Consider the following 22,424-nt stretch of genomic DNA (forward strand, 5'->3'; position numbering starts at 1 on the left):
CCTGACTTCCTTTGATGATGAACAGTGATATGGAAGTGTAAGCCAAATCAACCCTTTTCTCCCCAAGTTGCTTTGGTTGGGGTGTTTCATCATAGCAATGCGTAATACAGACCATGTTGAAATCAGAGTAACTCCAAGGTAACTCCCTAGAATTCCTGCATCAGAAAACATCTTCAAAGGAATCACATTACTGGTGAATCACTGTTTACTAAGCCAGTCCCTTTTATATTTCTTCTTTTCTTGTTCGGCCTCTCATTTCTTATTTCCCTCTAGCCCAGCCTCTCATGGTCTCAATCTAAGTATATCTTTCTTTCCTTCCCCTAAATGTCCCCCTCATTTGGAATTTTATAGCTCTGACTAGAAAACTTAAGTTCCCCCAGTATACATCACCCATGACAGGTGCCCTCTGTGAGAAAGCACAGTCCTTCAGTAAGACTAGACACATTCTCTATATCTCAAATTACATGGTCCTTATTGTTAATTGTTAGCTATGCTGTTACATTAGTATGTTGTTAGTCATGCAGTGTCTGGACTTCCTAACACGGGGATGAAGGGCAGGGGCATTATCAAATGCTTCTTGCTCAAATCAGAATGAATCCTATCTGTTCATCCCAAGCCTGTACCACTTTGACATGCTTGACAAGGCGTGAAGCCCTGTCTGGTACAATACCTTCAACATAGCTCTCTCAGGAAGCCCCTACCCATCCTTTATCCAAGACCATGGAATACATGTTGTAAAACTTACAGAACATGGCCTGATATTTTTTCCATTTCTAGGGTAGGACACTGGAGTGCATCCGTAGGGGGCTCAGCAATGCATTCCAAACCAATGATTCTTCTGATCGTCAAGTCCTCCCGTGGAGGTGCTCAGATGTGCAACACGGGTGTGAGTGCTTAAGGGTGAGCACACATATTAGCACTCCACGAGCCAGAAATTTAGTTTTACTACTTCTCTCTTAGCACCTAGAGGACAAGGGTTTAAAAAGCCTCTGGTTGGCCTTTTCTTGGAAACACAGCCTTATACCTGACAGTGATCCTCGGAGTTGAGAAGTAAGGACTAACTCCTCATCTAACACCTGAACTGTAAAAGCAAAGGACCCAGGAGTTATATCTGGAATTCAGCTGACCTTGCTCAGCCCCACGGCATCCAGCCATTCATCCCATCAGCGGATCTGACATTTCTCACTTCTAAGCTCCCCACTACCCTCTCACCAAAAGGAGTTACAACACGCTTTGCCCTTCAGAGGCAACCCTTACAGCTGCTGGGATCCTCGCAGAAGCACCTGCCCTTTGAACAGCAGCAGATCCAAAAGGTGGGGGAAAGGAGGATGTGACAGTGTCACCACACCTACTCACGTCACCATTATCACCCCCAGAAGTATCTGAAAGGATGTATTCGTGGTCCTAGGGAATGTCTGTAATTATGAGTTGAGGAAGGACAGAGTAAATGCATGGTAACACAACTGCTTTTGAAAATGTGATTTTATTGTGCTATGTTAATAGCTGTCCCTTGTGGACTAAAAGGAAACCCATTTGTCTAAAAACCTATGTACAAGTACTCAAGAGATGCCTGCTCCTTGGGTATCCCCCAGAGGGCACCAAAGACCTGTTTCTTTTTTTAGAACATGGGCATGAAACTTTCTGTGTGCCTCCTCTTGGGGGGTATAAATATAGGTTCTATTGCACAGACTTTCGAGGGCCAGCCTGGCTTGCATGGTTTGGGAATCTGCCTTGTAGCATTGGTTTTTGCTCTTGGCCACATCTATGGATGTTGTAGAAGTCCATCTTAGGATTACTGTTGCTGTGAAGAGACACCACGACCACACCAACTCTTAGAGAAGAAAACATTTCATTGGGGCGGGCTTACAGTCTCAGAGGTTTAATCTATTATCATCGTAGTGGGAAGTGTAGTATCATGTAATGCAGGCAGACTTGGTGCTGAAAGAGCCAAAAATTCTACATCTCAATCCCCAGCAGCAGGCAGCAGGAAACTGAATTTGTTCAGTTGATCATTCAAGATCTCAAAGCCTGGCTGCCTCCACAGTGGCACACTTCCTTTAATAAGGCCACACCCCTGAGGTTGGGGATTTAGCTCAGTGGTAGAGCACTTGCCTAGCGAGCGCAAGGCCCTGGGTTCGTCCCCAGCTCCGGAAAAAAAAAAAAGAAAAGAAAAAAGAAAAAAAAAAATAAGGCCACACCCCTCCATTAAGGCCCCACCCCCTCCATTAAGGCCACACCTCCTTCACTAAGGCCACACCTCCTAATTTTAACCACTCTACTATGGCCAAGCATTCGAAACATGAATCTATGGATGCCATAGCTGTTCAAACCACACAGAGTCTGAAGCATCTTTACTTGATTTTTTGCTAAAAAGCAAATGGCGCTGATTGAGCTCCCTGATAGAACAGACGGTATCCAGCTTTCTGACATTGTCCAAGCTGGCAATAGAGAAAACTGTCCTGGGCTCATTATGTTCTGAATACTGCTTTCTCCAGGTGTTGTTTAACCTTCCTAAGTTCATCTGAAAAATGAACTAGGAAGATGACCAGTAAAACAGAATTCATCAGTATGAGCAATTGATCTTCCACAGGCTCTAGCAAAGAGCTAAAAGCATATAACTTAGGGTGCACACATTCTTGAAAGGGTCACCATTATGATAACCGAGCCCATAATCTTATATATAGATCATATTTTTAAAAATAAAATCCTGACTCCATATTTCTGTCTCACCTTCTCAAAGTCTCGAAGAGCCTGGGTCTGCACCAGAGGGGGCTTCTCAAATGCTCTCAAGGAGTGTGCCTGCCCAAAGGGGACCTTCTCGGCACTTCTCCAGACCTGCGACTGAACCGGAGGACCGCGATCTTTAGTGTCGCTGAGAAAAGCTGGCAACAATAGAACAATAAGAACAAAACAGAACAATAAGAAAAGGAGCATACATAAGAAAGGCACATGGCTGTTCTAACTGGCCCATTCCAGCAGAATTTCTGCAGAACATGAACCAATTATAGGTCATATAGGAAGAATTTACACACAATATCATATGTGGAGCTTATTACTAATGGTCTCTGGTGAATCCTGAGACATAGCTTATGACCATGCCTCTTTGTGACATGATGGCCATACTCCGTCTCTACCCAAGTTGGTCATGTGAATGGACTGGCCAAGAAATCACACAATATGTGTGCACTATGTGTTAGGAAATGAGGCCTTGTGACACTGCTTCTTCTGCTCTTGGCTTCTTACCACCTCAGCATTCATGATGCCACAAAGCTCAGAGTAGGGAACATGGAAGGGTAAGGAATTGGTGCCCCCATCAAACATGACACAAGAGGGCCACAGACAGGGGCACAGCAGGGATTATGATCTGAGGTAAAAAAAATGTAGAAAACGAGTCTTTTCTTGGCTGATAGAAGGAAACAACGAACTGCTATTAACCAAACTATTCTCTTTGCATTAAGAAGACTCACACAGACACACATGACATATGGAATTCCAGTCTGAGGACAAGTGAAAACAAATGGACCCTGGATGGTCCTGACTTCATTGAGAAATTGACTATGCCTCTGACTTCATTGAGAAGTTGGCTAAGGCCCTGACTTCATTGGGAAGCTATTTAGACACAGGGATAAAGTAGACTTTAGAGCATATCATCCCTCTGTGCTCTTTTTCTTCCCCTCTCTCCCTCCCTTCTCCTGTCTCCTTCTGCCCTGGTTGTGGACTTGCCAGAAGAACTGTGTCATGATTTCAATCTTGAATGTTCCTCAGAAGCTCAAATGTTAAAGGCTTGCTGGATAGCCTATAGCACTGTGGGAGGTGGGAACTGGGGCCAATAAAAGAAAGACAGGCTTCTGGGGGCAAGTCTTTGAAGAAGTTATTGGATCCCTGGGCCTTTGCCTCTGTCTTGCTCCTCAGCTGTCATGGAGTGGGCATGTTTCCTCTGCTATGGACTCCTGCTTTGAAGGCCTGCCTCACCACAGGCCACGTGGGAGGCAGCCAATCAACTATAGGCCCCTGAAACTGGGAGCCAAAGGGGATCCTCCTTTCCGGCTGCTCTGAAGAAGCACAGATGTGCTCCTATCACCTTCCTAGAGCCTTAGCATGAGCTCAGCAGACATTTAAATCATGCATGTTAAATGGAAAGGGAAGTTTGAAGAAAAAATAAAGGTGAATCTGAAAATTATGAAGATTAGAAAATAGAAACTTCTACTCTTCTGCAGAGAGAGAGAGAAAGAGAGAGAGAGAGAGAGAGAGAGAGAGAGAGAGAGAGAGAGAACAGTCTGTACTTTGATTTTACAATTGAAACATCCCTGACTGGCCCATGTGTGGTGGTGAATGCACTGTAATTATGATAGCATTAATATGAATAGCTATGATATTTAGGAAGTGCTTATTTCTAGACAAGAATTTTGATCATTTAATCTTATCTCTGAGAGTGACATCATTATTATACCCATTTTAATGGGGCCTCTGAGTAGAGATTTCGCTTTGATGGCATAATTTATTTTACTCATTTGTAAGCAACTTTAGTCTTACAAGCCTAGCCTCATTAAAAGTACGAAGAATTCACAGAAGTATTTGTGTTATGATTGACTGCACTGTGCTGTTTCCTAGCACATATAATTACATACAGGGGATTTCCAACTAGGGAATTATATACTTCAGTGATGCGTGCAAATTTGGAAATTCATAAAAATTTGAGGAGACTCCCATTACGGACTGGAAGAGCCCCAAATCAAGGGAATGATAATCGGTAAGAAACTGACAAGAAAGGGCGTGGTCCACAGCATTCTTACCTGCTGCATTGCTTGTTCTGGGCACCATCTCTCCATCTTCTTCTCCAAAATAATGTCTGTGAAAGGAAACATACGTTAATTCATATAATTAATGAGTGTTACAAGGCTTCTATTCCTGACATATGAGACAGCTCTGCACTAGTCTCACCCATTTCTTCACGGGTACTCATTACACTCTTGCCACAGATCTTAACTGCTGTTGTGATCAACAATGGCAAAAGCATAGAGAATTTAACTAGCTGGGCCTGGTGAGAGAGACCATTGAAACCATATAAGGAGGATATCAGCCCTATGAAGAGCAGGAGCAAAAAGATATTCTCTCAGGAGGCAATGGCAAAGGTCCTAAGTTAAGAAGGTCTCTGAAATGTTAGAGGAATGCAGGGAGCAACCAGACCAAGCTCAACCTTCTCAGAGAATAAATAATAATAAAGGATCAAATCCTTATATTTCACATAGATTGTTCTAGATGCTGAGCGAGACTATGAGAAGTGAGAAAAAAAAGAGAACAGCATTCTAGCTTATTTCTCTGCTGCTGTGATAGATAACATGACCAAAAGCAACTTGGAGGAGGAAAAGGTTGATTTCAGCTTACACTCCCAGGTAACAATCCATCCCTAAGGAAATTCAGGAAGAAACCCAAGCAGGAGCTTGGAGCAGAAATCATAAAAGAAAGCTGTTTGCTGGCTCAGGCTCCCTTTGCTCTGGCTTGTGTTCTAGGAGTGGAACCGCCCACAGTGGACTGAATCCTCCCACATTGATCATCAATCAGCACAATTCCCCACAGCCAAGGCCACAGGCCAATCTAAGTGGAGACTCCCTCTTCTGAGGTGACTCTTGATTGTGTTGAGTTGATGATGAAAAGTAGCCAAAGGCATATGGGGGGCATACCTCAAGTAAGAAGTGTGAGGGTTTTATAGGAAAAACATTAATGAAAACATTAGTAATGTCATGGTCCAGGAGCCAGAGCTTCATCTGCAAAGTACAGACAAGCACTGTCATCCTTTACACAGAGAGGACAAAGATCACAGAGAACAGTCAATAAGGACTTGCCAAATACCCACATGTTGCTAGGTGCTGTTTCGTTTGAGTTTTTGTTTTGGGGACTTTAGGAAATACTGGAGATTCAGCCCAGGGCCTCCTGCCTGCTAACTCAGTGAGCACTGAGCTATAGCTCCCAGCCCCAAAGATCAGAGTTTTTATTGAAGCTAAAAAATTAAAAACAATACCAGAAAATAACAGTAAACAAGATTCAACAATAGATTTCAGTTTTCAAAAGGGACGATTAGTCCAGTGAGGATAAAAAATATTTTAATTTTGCTTAGGGGTATTGTTTGAAAATAGATTTCTTTTTTAGTATAGGAGTACTTGGGGACAAGTTCTACAAAAGGGTGAGTGTGTAAATGGAGGACATGACCACTTGGAGGTGTGGTTGAGAGGAAGGTTTCTATTGTAGACACGAGGAAAAGCACAGCCAGAGGCACCTGAAAGAGTCCAGAGCAGAGAGAAAAAGCCGTCGATTGAACAAGGCCAACAGACTTGAGGGGAGAAAGAGATAGGGGGAGTGAGAGAGGAGACAAAGACAGAAGAAGACCAAGAGAGAGGGGACCAAGAGAGCACATAGCCAAAATAGTAGGGTTATAAGGGAATGAGAGCCCAAGGAGCTCATGAGCTGTAGAGGTTTAGGGGAGGAAGCATGCAGGCCTGGGATGGGGTGAGCAGAGCTGAGAAGTGCCACAGGTACTTGTGCTGTTGAGAGAGCCTGAAGGCCGCCAGTCACACTGGTATGCTAATACCACAGAAATAAAGTGATAAGGATTGGGCTCCTTTGGTAGAGGGGAATGGAAAGGGCCCCAGAATTGGGGGCAGTGGATTTTTCTTCAGATGTGATAGTGACGGGACAGGGAAGATGGATGTAGGGAGGGGATGGGTGTACAGGTAAGCAGAGGCAGATGAGGCTGCAGTGTTGAGTAGACAAGGCTACTCCGTGGAGCACTGAGCAGCTATGGGGTATATGAGAAGCCGATAGCATCAAATGCAAAGGCTCTCCAGGGAGCAACTGGAATACCAAACAGATGTTCTGTGCTGAGCAGAGTGAGGGGAGGGGTCACAGACTGGATAAAGCCTTTCAGGACCCTGGAAAGCACTGACTCACTGGGGGTCTATGAATCAGAAAGATGAACGGAGTGGCTTAAGGTTTGAAATTGCCTCTGGCTACCGTTTGGACAGGCCGGGTGGGCACACAAGTAAGGCAGGGCCAGCGATGGCTGCAATTATTCTTCAGAGAGGCGCTTTGTTATTGGACATATTATTCTTTAGGCTTTTGGGTATCCCCAGATGACTGTAAACAAAACAAACTCTGCAGGCAATGCTTTCCAGGGTTTCTCCTTTTAGAAGCCAGACAATAGTCACAGGGAGACAGAGGGGGACTCTGGCATTTGTTTGGAAATTGATGTTTGCCTCAGGGAAACATCAACATAAATCTTCACTCTGTTAACCAGATGGGCATGAAAATATCAGACATGACGCATTTGGAATGCACACAACTGGAAATTTTCTATTAACCAAAAGTAGATCACCAGCGCCCGTCTTCCCAGCCCTCCGCCCTTCTTTTATCCTTATTAAAAAGTCTCCCTGCGAGGGAGCCAGGCCACGGAAGAGAGAAATGTGTGCACCATTTTTAGATTCCCTCCTGTGGAAGTGAAGATGGAAAAAGATGTCAAAACTACTAAGCAGAGTAATGGCTTGTGATTTGTATAAGGGGACATTTATCATCATCAGTTGCTACTCGCTGAGCATTCGTGCTCAGTTCAGGCTGTCCTGCTGTGAGAGGCCCAGTCAACCTCCAGGCCAAATCCACCCATCAACCTGTTTTATTCTGTTCTCACCGGGGTGACATACTTCTACACTCCCTTGAAAAATAAAGGGTCTACTTCTTCACACACCCCCTTTAAATAGAACAGACAAGTATTTTCCAGCTTGCCACAGCTCTGTTCCTCCCAACCTACTCCTTCACAGGCTACCTAAGGGTGATACCCTGGTGCAGACAAAATGCAGATGGAGTCTCGCTCCTGCTTTTAGACAAATGGGCAATCTCTCCGCTTCAACACTCAATTCCTTAGCGTGTGTGGAAAGCCACTGGCTTGCTTACGCGTCATTTTTACCTTTCGGGGCCTTTATTTCCTCAAATACTCACAAAAGCAGAGTGTGAGTTTCTATTTTCTTATCTAATTACAGATTCTATTGTGACAGTTTGGATCTGAAATGCCCCACCCCACTCCCATTCCTTACAGCTCCAGTGGCAGTACCAGAAAGTGACAGAAACTCCAGGAGCTGGGACTTTGGTTAAGGAAGTAGGTCACCTTGCATATATCTTGTCCCCAACTGTCCCTCACTCTTTCCTGCCTCCTGGCCAATAAGAGGAAGGCAGCCTTCCTCTCTCACTCCCTCATTCTGCTGGGTTCTGTCTCACCAGAGGGTCCACAATGGAGTCAGTGATCATGGACTTAACCTCAGAATTGATTAACCCAAAACAAATCTTTCCCCTTTTAACTTGTGTTTGTCTAACATTTTGTCTCAGCGATAGAATACTGACTAGTCTAACATTTCACAGCAAAATACATTTTAACACTCTCCAAGGATCTAAGGTATTTTCCAGACACTCTCTTGCTCAATCCTCCTTGTATCATCTGTAGAGTCCAGATGGTAGATCAGGGGCAGGTTGCAACAAAGCCCTCCCAAAGGCCTCACCTTCCCCCAACCACATGCACGCACTCGGCTTGCTGCCTGAGGTATGGATCAATAACTGGAAGGATGGAAAGGCCAATTTAGATGGGGCCGAGTTAAAAGGCATACTCATAATCTCCCAGGAGAGTTTTAAAAAATCACTTTAGCTCTATTAACAGCTCAAGTTCTCTCAATGCCAGACAGTAGGCAGTCTCCACTGCTGGAAAAAGGCTGGGAAGGAATTTGATGCTTCCCAGGGGAAGGAAGTAACCCTCGGGCAGAAACATTGAGCATGGGTCTAGAGGGTTGCCATTTGAGACATCTGATAAACCCAAGTGCAGCGAGAATCGACAGAGAGTTGAGACAGACCCCAAGCCTGCACACGCATGTACACACACACCATATGGTAAGTACACAGGTATGTTCTTCTGTTTTAGCCAAGATATATGTGTGTGTGTGTGTGTGTGTCCCTTCTCCTAGTTTCTGAAGTCAAACTGTTTTTAGATTTAAATACAAAACACAAAACACAAGTCCACAAATGGCTCAGGCTCAGCTAGCACGCTGTCCGCCATGGCTCTGATGGCTCTCCCACACAGGTATCCATATACAATCATTTCCCTCAGATGCTTTGGTCTTTTCAAGAGAAATTCACTTTCCTGTGTAAGTGAGGAACAGCTCACCTTTCGCTTTCTCCCTAACCTTACTTTTCTGTTAATAACAAGACGATTCTATGAAAATCACATGCCCTGGTGACTTGCCAAGACAACGTTCTGTTTAATTGGAAGAACCAAGAATCTCCAAGCACAGCCCACTCACAAGCTGCTCACTTGCTTGATTTCCGTGTGCCATCTCACCCAAGTTTCCTGGATCAGCTGAGAAGCAACTGGTGTGATGTTCGACTCAAAATATCGATACTTTGTATCTTACATCACTGGCGCTCTCTTCCTGTGGTTCTCCAAGGCCATTAGGTTGGAAGTTATCAGGACAACCATCTGCTACTCCCTGACACTCTGTTGCTGTCAGACTGAGTGATGGCTCCTTTTAATCATTTTTAGGGATGGTAGTTACTTGAAGGAATATCCAAGACACTCAAGTATGCTTCGCTTGAGCCCGGCTCCTTTGAAGAGCCAATTCCACACTGGCCCACTACTCAAGTTGTTCCTGATACTGGGGAGCAAGGTGGGGGCCTGGGATCCTTCCTCCATAGCAAAGAGCAGCACTGTGATGGGCCCACTGTGCTGTCTCTTTAAGAAGCAGATGGACCCTCCTTTGCCAACTGTGCTTTTGGTACCATCATCTAATCCCACCGATGGAATGTTCAGAGTGAAAGGAGTCACCAACCCATTACCCATCAGCTTCAACACCTAGTTTCTTAATACATGAGATAATTATATTTTAGGACCAACCAAGATCATGTCTTGGAAGGTGTGGATGCCAGTCTAGGTTCCACCATCCTCTTCTCTTCAGCCTAACCTATTGGACTAATTACCCTAGGGTTGACTTTTCTTCTTGATTTTTTTTTTTTTAGATTTATTCATTTATTATATATAAGTGCACTGTAGCTGTCTTCAGATACACCAGAAGAGGGCATCAGATCTCCTTACAGATGGTTGTGAGCCACCATGTGGTTGCTGGGAATTGAACTCAGGATCTCTGGAAGAGCAGTCGGGTGCTCTTAACCACTGAGCCATCTCTCCAGCCCGAAGGTTCTGATTTTTTTTTTTTTAGATTTATTCGACTTTTCTTCTTATAGGAGTGGAAAACTACCCCAAATATGGCTGTTCTCAAGCTCCTTCCCCCAGGCCGTAGGCTTGGATGCAGTCCTGAGTATCTTCCTTGACCTCCCTCCCTCCCTCATTACCATCTGTGCTCAGCATCTCCAAGACAAAGGGCAAAGACCAGCTTTTCTATCTTTCTAGTTCACTTTTATAAGCACAGTTTGAAGGCAGAGAAGTAATATGTTTGAGCAGTATATATAACAGAAACCTGGGACTTGTTGCTATTGCTATTTTTATAGGAATTTTGTATGTGTGTTGGTGTGTATGTGCAGGTAAGAATGACTTGTGTGTGTGTGCATGCATACGTGTGTGTGTATGTGTATGTGTGTGTATGTGTGTGTATGTGTGTGTGTGTGCATGCATACGTGTGCATATGGAGGGTGGTGGAGTTCAGCATCAGATGTTTTCTCTCTCTTTCCTTCTCTTTTGGAGGAGACAAGAGGCAGGGTCTCTCAGTGAAACTGGAACTTGCTGGCTTGTTTAGCTATGCGGCATGACTAGCGAGTCCCAGGAATCCTCCTGTCTTTGCAACTCTGGCTGGAATCGCAGGTGTGTGCCATACCAGCACACTTGGCTCTGTTGAGTGTTGAAGGCTTCACCCTTACACGGCAAGCGCTTTACCAGCACAGCCATCTCCACAGCCCTGTTTTTTAGGGTTTCCAGCTACATAAGCTTGTGTGGAGAAGTCTTCATGCAAGGCACTAGAAATAAAATAGAAATTATGGATCTTGTCATCCTATAATAGATTCAGAGACTAAGGCACATGGTTCAAAGAGAAAATTGTGAGAATAAAGTCTTTAAAGGGATTTCAGAAATATCTTCACAGGGACAGATGTCCAAGAAAGCCATGGAAAGCAGAGGACATGGATTGAATCTAGGTCTTAAAGGACAGCTGTAAGTATGTAAGGCAACAAGAGAACAGGCTGAAGACAGGGAGACCAAGGGTGTGCTCAGTGGTTTGGGTCCCCAGCCTACCCACAAATGGCTTTCTAGGGCTCGTTCCTGGTCCATGTACTTCCTTTTCCTCAAGCTTTTCTCCCAAAGTCTTGGCTCTCAAATGAAAACCAAAGGCAGAAAACACTTCATGTCTGCTCTCACACACTATATCTTTACCTGACTACATCAAATATCATTGTTGTTTAGATCTCAAAGGCATGAGAAAGGCCAATATGTAAATTAGTCTTAGTTGCCAGCTTGTGGCACTATTGGAAGGTGGTGAAATCTCGGATGGGTAGGGTCTGATGGAAGGAAGTTGTTGTATTGTGTGCCATATGGAGGGGGTGTGGGTGAGAAAGGACTCAATTTTCTTCAAGGGGCTGGCCGTTTTGAGTTTGAGCATGCTCCAGTATCTAGGCAACACAAGTTGGACTTTTTTTCCCTTGTGGGGAGTGGAGATCACAGGAGTGCGGTGGGGGACCTGGAAGGACTCAAACAACCAATAAAAATACTATATTGGAAAAAAAGAAGACCTCAGCTTGCTTTCTCCCTTTGCTTTGTGCGCTCCACATGGTAAGCAACTTTTCTCTACCATGTACTCTTGCTGTCACCAGGCCTAACACCCCTAACAATCAGAGATTAAAATTACTGAGGCTGGAGCCAAAATAATCCTTCCCTTTTTGAAGGCAGTTTAGCTCAGATATGCTGTCACAACAGTGCAGTGACTAACACAGAAAACTGATGCAGGGAGCGGGGTCATTGACGTAGCAATGTCTGATGATGAAGCTCGGAAGCCTTGGAGCAGTTCTCGTGAGATCTTAGCTCAGAATGGGAATGGGGAATGCAGTCTGTGAGGACAGAGCTGACTGAATCGCTCTGCTTGGCTTCATACTAACTTGGCAATGTTTTCTAATCTTCTGGCTCCTTCTCCGTCTCTGGCTTGCTCTGCCTTCACCTGTGTCTAGCCTGTCCTCTCTGCAGCCTGTCTCTGTACCCCTGTGCAACTGTTTCATAAAACCACCTCCTCCTTTCTGCACTGTTCCTTAAGCGGCTTTCCTTTCCTCTCTTCTCGTGAGAGTTGGGCGTGTCCTATTCTGTCAACTCTTTCCCTGATTCGTCACTTTGTCTGCCACTCGATTTGACGTCACTTTCAAACATGGGTGCTTCCTTCTACAAAGCAACTTTAGATTAAAGATGCGTACTAAGGATGTATATGTTTTCCAGCCCGAGGGACTAATGGTGTGTGCTGAGGGATGAGGTACACCACAACCAGAAACACTTCTTTTTTTTTTCAGTAAATTACACAATCTTGGGATTCACACTGTGATCAAATATCCTGTAACAAAGAAACATGCCTTAGAGAAAGGCTAGAGGCTTAGGGAGGTCTAAAAAACACACACCACACAACTGTCTTAGTCAGTGTTCCATTGCTGTGAAGAGACACCATGACCACAGCAACCTTTATAAAGAAAAGCATTTAATTGAGGCCAGCTTACAGGTCAGAGGCTTAGCCCATTCTCCTTATAGTAGCAAGCATAGCAACATGTAGACCGACATGGTGCTGGAAAGTAGCTCAAAGTTCTACATCAAGATCCACAAGCAGCAAGTACAGAGACTGGGCCTGGCTAGAGCATTTGAAACCTCAAAGCCCAGCTTTATACACCCGCTTCACCAAAGCCACACCTCCTAATAGTGCCACTCCCTGCTAACCTCGAATTCAACTCTAAGAGGCCATTCTTATTCAAACCAACACAGCAAGGGAGCATTCTCTCCTATTTTATCAAAAGATTCTGAGAGAGAGAGAGAGAGAGAGAGAGAGAGAGAGAGAGAGAGAGAGAGAGAGGTGGTTGTTAGTGGTGGTAGTAATGCTGGTTAGGATTTGAGGTGGGATGGGATTGGTTTGCTTTGAGGTGAGATCTCTCCCTATAGCTCTGTCTGTCCTGGAGCTCACTAGGCAGATCAGGTTGGCCTCAAATTCACAGAGATCCTCCTGCCTCTCCCTCCTGAGACCTGAAGTTAAAGGCTTGTGCCACCACATTTGGCTTGGACAATGTGTTTTAGCTTTCACTGCTTTTACTAGTTAATGACCTACATTAAAGACAAAACATCTCAGTGGTTAGGTGCAATGTGGGTTTTTAAGCAAAGGCTTGCAGTATGATAAGGAATTTTCTGACAGTTGCTGGTTACTGGGGTCTCCACATTGTTAGGCATCAAACAAAACATACATTCTGCCTTCATTTCCGTATTGTTGAGAAGGCTTGTGCCTCCTTTGAGAGGGAAGGGAGATGACCCAGTTCTCAAGAGCAGTCGCTGCTCTTCCAGAGGACCCAGGTTCAGTTCCCAGAACCCACAGAGTGGCTCACAACTAAACTATCTGTTAAAGCTTCCTTCTGACCCAATGGGCACGAGTCACAGAGGCAAAGAATTTATAAATATAATATAAAATAAATAAATCTTAAAAAAAGACTCCTTTGATATGTCTTTCTAGATTCTATCTGATTCAAGTGAAAGAAATTTCCTAAAGGTAGATTTTTCATATTTTTATTTCTAACCACATTCAATCCTGCCAAATGCAAAATGGCTAAAAGGAAATAGTAACTGTGCCCTGGCTTGTTTTTGTAACACATGATAGGTTCTGGCTCTGAAAACTTGTAAACGATAGGCTTTTCACAAATGGCGTTAACTTGACAATAAAGACATCTACAGGTTACCGTGTTAGAATCGCCTGGGCACAACTTTACAATGCAACACCTTTTCTTACACTGAAACACTGATTAATGACCACGACAATCACTACGGAGACCTGCCACACCCATCACTAAGGCTGCCGCCACAGTCTAAGGGGTGTCTTACACTTTCCAGGCACTGTTCAACCACATCCTGTAAAACAGACGCCCTCACTCTGATTCTACAGGTGAGGAAGAGGCCTGGAAAATAAGAGGCCTTCAGCAACACTACACTGGAACATGGATCTAAAAACTGGTATGACTCCAGACTTTGAAAAAGTAGTTAACATAAACATAGATTTATGTTATTTTCAATTATGTGCATACCCGTGTATCTGTGTGTGGGTCTGTGCATGTGCGTGTAGTTGCCCATGGAGGCCAGAAGAGGGCATTAGACTCCCTGGTCTGGATTTACATGTGGTTGGGAATCACCCAATAGACAGTGTAATCTGAAATTGGGTCCTCAGCAAGAATAGAAAGCGCCTTTAACCATTCAACCTCTCCAGCCCCTCCAGACCTTTTCCCTGTCCATATACCCTACTTATATCCATGCATGAATGGTTCCTCTGTGCCCGCCTTAAGTCCAGGGATATGAATCCTGAGCGGCTAAGAGAAAGGCACGTTGAGCTATCTGCTGTGCCAAGACGATACAATGGAGATTCAAAACAAATTTGTTTCTTGGGACAACTTATGTATGAAAAGCAGCCTATACTCATATCTAGTCTAACAAATGATATTTACAAAGAAATTAAAATCCCAAAAGAGAAGTGCTGAGCAGGGTTTATACATGTCTTATCCTGAAAAGCGTCTCTAACCAAATTTCTCTAGACTATTTACATTTTCCCCAAGCCCTCCATGATAACACTGGGTCTTATTCCCTACAGTCAAAGAGAAGGAACAAAACACATTAAAGTTGATGGAGACAGACATAATCAAGGTCATTTGTGAATGTCTGAGACCACATCTCAGGCCCCCTATTTACTGGCCAAGGGAGACAGCAAGTGTATCCTCTAGGCTTCAAATGTTGCCAAATACTCCTACCCTACAATTTGACACAGGAATCACAAAAGGACGCCATTCAAATGCAAATAGGGTAGAAGTCACAGATGTTGAACGAGGGACTATTGTGAAATAAACACACTGAGATCATCATTTTTCTCATCTCAAGACCCATCATTATAATCTCTGCAAGTGAGGATGCTGAGTTAGCAAAGCCCCTCACAACACACAGCACGTTATTGGGAGCGCCCCAACATGTTAAGCATGGACTGACTTGCAGAAGCATCCACTTCTCCTCAGCACAGTTACAGCCTTCACTTCGTACAGTCTCTCCATGAAAGTGTCCGTGACCAAATGCATCTCAGGAGGCAGTCTGTAACATGCTCATCTGAAACTGCTACAGTGCACGACAAGCATCACTCACAGCCGTGACCGCATGTGTGCACACAGCCTCCAGGATTTAGGATCTGTCTGTCTGTCTGTCTGTCTGTCTGTCTGTCTGTCTCTGCCTCTCTCTCTCTCTCTTTCTCTCTCTCTCTCTCTCTCTCTCTCTCTCTCTCTCTCTCTCTCTCTCTCTCTCTGTGTGTGTGTGTGTGTGTGTGTGTATGTCTGTCTCCCTTTAGGAAACTATTTTTGCATGTCGCCACCGGTTGCGGTTCAGAGAAATGATTTCATATTGTCGAAGGTAAAGGCAGTTCAGGTGACTATTTTCCTCACTCTGCCTTACAAGGCCATCAGACATTCAACTTTCTAACAACTTCCCTCTGCCTCTTTGAATCAGCAAGGAGACAGGTGAGACATCTGTACATCGTTAAAAAGATGCATTAAAATCACCTGGTTTGGCTTTGGCCAGGACACCAGGGAGGATCTTTCTACACACTTCCAGAACCTACCTTTTGACTTCTCCTTTGGGTCCTGCCAGTGTGGTCTGTGGTCCTCGTGGTCCTCAGTTTTCACTAATGACTAATATCCCCGTGCCTGGGATGCGGTGAGGAGATCAGCTCGGTCTACTATAGTGCTACACTGGCTGTTTTTATTCCCTTTCTATTTGCTTTTGATTCATACAGTCTTTCAATGTTTAATTTCTTTGTCTATAGTTAGTGAGTTTTAAAGAGCTACATGATCCTTACGGAAATCTCAAAAAAGAAAAAAGAAAAACAAGTCATTTGTTAAATGTCACTACATACAGACCATATTTAAAAAGATTTTTATATTTTTACTTTTAATTGTTCTTCAGTTTTGTTTCTCTAAATCTATAAATGAAAAATCACAAGGAGCAGGTGATCCCTAGATAGTTTTTACTTTTACATGTGTGTGTGTGTGTGTGTGTGTACATGCATGTGTGTGTGCATGTGTGTGTGCGCGCATGTGTGTATGCACGTGTGTGCATGTGTGTGCATGTGTGTGTGCATGTGTGTGTGTGTGCACACACATGCGGTACACATACTATGGCACACTTGTGGAGATCGGTGCACAACATACAGGAGTTGGCTCCCTCCTGCCACCATGGGTTCCAAAAATAGAACCAGACTGAGCAGAGTGGCCTCCTACCCCCTGAGCCACCTCTCCAGCCCTTGCTTTTGTTCTCATTCTATTAAAATACAAGGTTGTAAGGAGGGGCCGGAGAGATGGCTCAGCAATCAAGAATACCTGTTCTTCTCTCAGAGGACCCAGAGTCAATTGCCATTTCAGTCCGAGGGGATCCAACATTCTCTTCTGGCCTCTACAAACACCAGGCACATGTGTGGTGTACAGACACACAAGCAGGCAAAACACTCTCATACCAGAAAAGGCTGGGGGCTTTTTAAAAAAAGAATGGTATAAGGGATGCTCTTTCACAGGATGAGTTCAGGAAAGTAGAAGGGAGGGCGCAAACAGGAAGAGGAAAATTACAGATTGTTCTGAAATTACAAGTACAGCTAGAGTCAGTATCTCTACATGGACTGATAAAGGACCAAGACAGCCTAGAGAGTTCTAAGGGGATACGGCTCTCACCAAGGGTTATGGACTTTTAGGTGCTAGAAACGGCAAAATAATGCTTAGAAAGTAACTTTCACAGTTCACTCTGAGTACAGGCTCCACAGAGAAAAGAAGGAGCAGAGAGCCTGGGTGGTATGGGGGAGCCAAGGAGCTAAAGTAAGCAATGAGGTAAATAAACTCAGTGTTCGGAGAGACAGGGAAAGGGATGGGGGGTGGAGGGGTCTATGGGTGTCAGGGAATACATAATCAGGGTTGAGATTCTTTTTTTTAATTGTTATTTTGTGCACATCAGTATTTTGCCTGCCTGCATGTCTGTGTAAAGAAGTTGGAGCCTCTGGAACTAGAATTAGAGACAGTTGTGAGCTGCCATGTGGGTGCTGGGAATTGAACTCAGATCCTCTGGAAGAGCAGCCAGTGCTCTTAACCAATGAGCCATCTCTCCAGCCCTCAGGATTGAGCTTCTCCTAAGAGAGAGAATAAGAGATGAGGATGCCCCCAAGGAATGCCAGTGTTTGCACCATACTCAAGCAAACTCAAGTTAAAGAACTGTGATGAGAGGGCCTTGAAGCAAGGCTGGGAGCCATGTGAGAGAGTCAGCATCATTCACTGTCAGGCACCCGGCTCTAAACGTATGTATCATAGCACAAACTGTCCACACTTCCTAAGCAATGGCATCCAACTTGGACGCACAGTGGTGCCAGGCTTTGCTCTCCTGTTGTATCCACTTATAATAAGGCAACACCTGAGAGACAATCAGGCTTTCAGGGAATGGTATCTGGAGAATTCTTACCCGAAGATTTACTGATGGTCTAGGCAAAAATGAGTCCATTGTCCCATCAAATAAGATCATGGAAAATACTAAATAAATCAAGTAGGCTCAAAGTTATACAGAACAGACAGAACCGACTATAGAAACCACCAAGAACTTGCTTCTGAAAACACTTCCCAAAGGAGGCAATGACGAAGCTAACCACAGAGGATAAACAGTTACCCTAGCAAAGGCAAGGCTAAATGTGTGGGTGGGAACAACCGGTATATAAAGGCCCACACATAATAATTTTAGATCAGGGTGTATAAAGTGGCAATCACTGTATAACCAGCTCCCTGCGGCTGCTGGCAATGTTATTCCCATGAGACCAAAACCTGGGGAAGCTCAAGTAGAGCACAGAAGACTCTTTTTTTTTTTTTCAGAGCTGGGGACCGAACCCAGGGCCTTGCACTTGCTAGGCAAGCGCTCTACCGCTGAGCTAAATCCCCAACCCCTCAGAAGACTCTTGAAACAAACTCAGTTTAAATATTATTTGACACACACAAATGCACACTTCTTTCTGTTAAAAAACATACAAAGACTTAGCTCAAAAGATGTAAGGGATGATACACGTAAGTTCATAAGCAAATGTAACATTTTCCCTTTTCCTTTAATAGGCATCCTAACACTTTGTATGCATAATTTTGCTGTATCCTAAATCTTAATTACTCATGTCCCTATGTTATGCTTATTACAGTCTTAATGCCCAATACTGCTAGAGACTAACAATCACAATAGAGTGTTTTCCCCCAAAGGAGGGTAAAGTAGAAATGTTGGTACTAACTTACCTAGAGATGCGCCACTTTATGTCATGCACACCAGTTATACTCCCTCTGTCTCTCTGTATCTCTTTCTGTCTCTGTCTCTGTCTCACTGTCACATGGGGATTCAGGTCTTCAAAAGACAGATAAACTGTAACTTATCTGTCTGATAGGAACAAACGCAACTTACAGAATATTCAATGCATTTTCAAAAACTGGAAGTGTTTAATCCCACTGTTCTACTTCTGAACATCGATCGTTTAAAAAAAAATCCCATCGAAGAAGATGCTTTCAGCATCCAGACATCTGCTGGGAAGTTATAACAGTTCAAGGTGGGAAATTGGAAGGCCACAATGCAGCCAACTTGGGCTTCCAGAACAAAAGCAGATTTCCCAGCCTTTGGTACCCAGACTTAGTAGAAGTGGGGCAAATCTTGACATTTAGAGTAGGAAATGGTGAAGCGATGTGCTGTGATCCCACCACATGGCACGTTACTGCCCATGATGAATACAACACGTAGAGCAACAAGCAGGAGAGCAGTGGGCGTCCAGCTGGGTTAACTGAAAGGTGTCACAAACTATGATAGTACTACAAAGATGTGTGTTGTGGTTATCACTGTAAACATTCATTGTAGTCTATGAGCAACGATGATTTGGCTATGAGGGCTTAGAAACAAATGGCATCGTATTTGTCCTGCTGACTGGAGATCTCAGAAGATTTGTGAGGCAGAGGGAACATGGCCCCATGTGCCCCAATGTTTTAAAATAGGATCGGATGGAGCCACCTTGGGTCACCATGACATCTATTTTTCACTTTGGACTTTTTTTCTAACTTTAAATGTTATTTGAATTTTTGCCCGAGACAACATGTGAGATGTCCTGAGCCCAGTTGGGAATCTTATTTATAAGACAGATGGATTTTCATGTGGGTGGTGTCTTAAGACATCATCTGAGGGTCAACACAGACACAGGGAAGTGAGCTCCCAGGATGAGGCGGATGCCGGGATGAAATGCAGTCAAGTCCTGCTTCCAGAGTAAAATAACCTTCCCGGTCTCCCCCACCCAGCCTAGGTGGCTGAAAGGAGTGGGGGCTAGCAGTCTACCCTGATCTAGTTCTGGGAAAAAGGAGTGAAAGCAGCGACCGAGACAAAGTCCCCGGGCTGCAGCCAAGTGTAGAGCACGGTTGCCAAGGCAGAGATTTTCCTCCTCAAAATACAGAAAATTAATTGCTAGCACTGATGAATATTCAACAGGAATTCACTGTCTAAAGACGCCTCAGTAATAGAATTAGGAAAGCCAGCATTTTCCTACTACAAAATGCTATGTGCAAAATGCCAGTCAAGCAAGACAGCAGCAGCATCTAACTGCTGTGCATACTAATTCTGAACAGTAGACAATCACACAACCTCCCTGGCCTCAGAAGCCACATCTGTAAAATGGGGCAAAGTGCCATCTCTGGCTCTGACTAGCCATTTGTCAGCAGGACTCTTAGTAGCTCCCGTGGATTCAACCAAGATGAGAGTCAGCAAAGAGTAGAACAAACACAAGAAGCTACCAATGGGATCTGGTGGGTGCAGTATGCCTATGGCTGGTGAGTATCTTATCTTACTTGAAGTTGCGCTTTTGATTCTATAGAGAAGGAGTGAAACCAAATCCTGAGCCTGGACCATTGATTTTCTTGGTTCATTGTTGGTTTGGTTTTTTTTTTTTTTTTTTTTTTTTTTTTTTTTTTTTTTGCCTTCTCCAGATTTTCACCGCCTTGCAAAGCAGATACAAGTAATGTTTACATCTTATTAAATCTAATTACAGGGCACGTAAAACAACAGAGGAATATCCTTTTCTTTCAGGCTGCTCTTGAATAAGGAATTTTTTTTCCTCTTTCTTCTAGTTCTTCATTCAGGCAACTTGTATAAAAGTCACATATGACTTGCTCCACTTACTCAGAGTCCCCATATGCCACAAGCAAGAATATTCCCACCCAAAAGGGGAAGAGAATTAGTAATGACTTTTCCAGTATTCATCAGTGTGCAGACTGAACAATGACATCCCAAGGAGGTCCTAATCACCAGAGCTTGTGAATATGTCACTTCACATGGCAATAGGGACTCAACGATATGACCGTGAGAAGAGACCATCTGAGATTATGTGTTTTACCCCAAAGTGGTTGCCAGGGTCCCTATAAGGAGGACATGGGGGTGTTTGAAGGACAGAAAGAGATGTGGTGATGGAAACAGCAGCTAAGGCCAGGAGTGCGGAGGGTCTCCCCACTCTGGAAACGGCAAGGAATGGGTGCTCTCCTAGAGCTCCAGAAGGAACACAGACTTGATGATGCTTTGAGTTTAGTTTCAAAGGCTGATCTTTAGACTTCCGACCTCTAGCATTGCATGCTTTCTGCATCATAAGCCGCCATTTTGGCAACAGGAAACTAATACAAAAGTGGCCCTGGATCAAATACCTACAATCTCTAAGGCAGAAGTTCAGCGCATCTCCAGTCCAGGACACTAAATATTCAGAACAACAATTTCTCTACCATTAGATTCACCACGGGAGGAAACTTAACCTCACCATCAAATTCTCCATAATCTCCATGAACTAGTCCTTCAGAAGTTCTCCAGGGACATCAATCTGACCAGAGGGAAACCAGTGTTTTAGATGCCCAGTATGTTTATGGGAAATTTGCTATTGGAGAACCTACCACGTTCTCTATACAGGACTCAACAAAGAGACAGCAGCAGTCAGGTAGGAAGCCTCGGTCGGAGAGAAGGCACACATGGTACTGCAGAGAGGCAGGTGATGTGTAGCTGTCAGGGCATGTCCAACTGAGAACTAAATACTCAACACCCTGGTCCTTTGTGGGTAGATTGAACATGAGCATGAGGACGCTGGGCTTGCAGGGCACCCGCCTGTAATCCTAGCACTTGGGAGGGGGGTGAAGGCAAGAGGCTAAGAAACTCAAGGCCAGCTTATAGGCTTCTTGAAACCACTTCAAGCCACAAAACAAAAGAGCGTGGGGTTTGTGTGAAGCACTTTTCAGGCAGCGCACTTTCCAGGACTTTCTGGAACGAAACCTGGGGTGAAAATCACAGACTTCAGCATATCTATAAGCTCCAAGGAAGCCAACCTAAGTGAGCCTTTTTAAAACCAACTCAGAAACCAAGTCACCTACAAGACCTAATTCAAATAAAGCAATAAAAATCTTGAGTTTGGGAGTTAGATCACCAGAGTTCCCATTTCTTCCTTAGTTGTATGGGTCACACTGGACAAACGAGTCATTCTCCCTGAAGTTGGATTTCCTTGTCTTGAAAACTGCTCATGGCATAAGCTAGGAGTGTTAAGAGAACTCACAGATGCAAAGAATCAGCACCCACTGAAAGCTAAATAAATGTTAGCAGTTATGGTTACCGTTCCCTCTCAGCATCCTTCAGGTTGTGCTCTTCCAATGATCTTCCCCAGTAGCTGTCCTAGACGGTCACCATGACCAAAAGCAGCTTGGCAGATTGGGGGTCATTTTACCTTACAGGTCATAGCCTATCATCAACAGAGGCCAAGACAGGAACTCCAGGCAGGAACTTGAGGCAAAATACAATGGAGAAGCACAGTATATTGGTTTGCTCCCTTTGCTTTGCTCAGTTGACTTTCTTATGCCTAGGGATGGCACCGCCCATAGTGGGCTGTGACTTCCTACAAAGAATTAACAGTTAAAAAAGTCTCCCAGATACGGTTGCAGGCCTGTCTGATCAAGGTAGTTTTTTTGTTGTGGTTCCTTCTTCCCAGGTGACTCTAGGTCCTGTCAGGTTGACAGCTAATGCTATGACAGTAGCAGATGTAGATCTTTGCTTCCACTTCACCTTATTAAAATTTTAAATGGTGGGGGAGGAAGTAGGACAGGATTATCAGGGACAGCCTGGATTTTATAGTGAG

General features: G+C 44.2%; 1 protein-coding gene across 48 annotated transcripts in view; it reads right to left on the minus strand.

Moving 5' to 3' along the window:
• The window catches only part of Pde4dip (phosphodiesterase 4D interacting protein), a 196,345-nt gene that overhangs the window by 148,666 nt on the left and 25,255 nt on the right, over positions 1-22,424 (minus strand). For all 48 annotated transcript variants that reach the window (XR_015668420.1, XR_015668423.1, XR_015668416.1 and 45 more), the window contains 2 exon segments: positions 4,794-4,849; positions 2,731-2,882 (listed from right to left, as the gene is read on the minus strand). Coding sequence is in view for 40 of the 48 variants with exons in the window: in NM_001389233.1 (NP_001376162.1) it covers positions 2,731-2,882; positions 4,794-4,849 (208 nt within the window). In the remaining 8 variants the exon portion in view is untranslated.

The sequence above is a fragment of the Rattus norvegicus genome, chromosome 2 (genome assembly GCF_021556685.1).
Source record: "Rattus norvegicus strain SHRSP/BbbUtx chromosome 2, alternate assembly SHRSP_T2T, whole genome shotgun sequence".
NCBI classification, from domain to species: domain Eukaryota; kingdom Metazoa; phylum Chordata; class Mammalia; order Rodentia; family Muridae; genus Rattus; species Rattus norvegicus.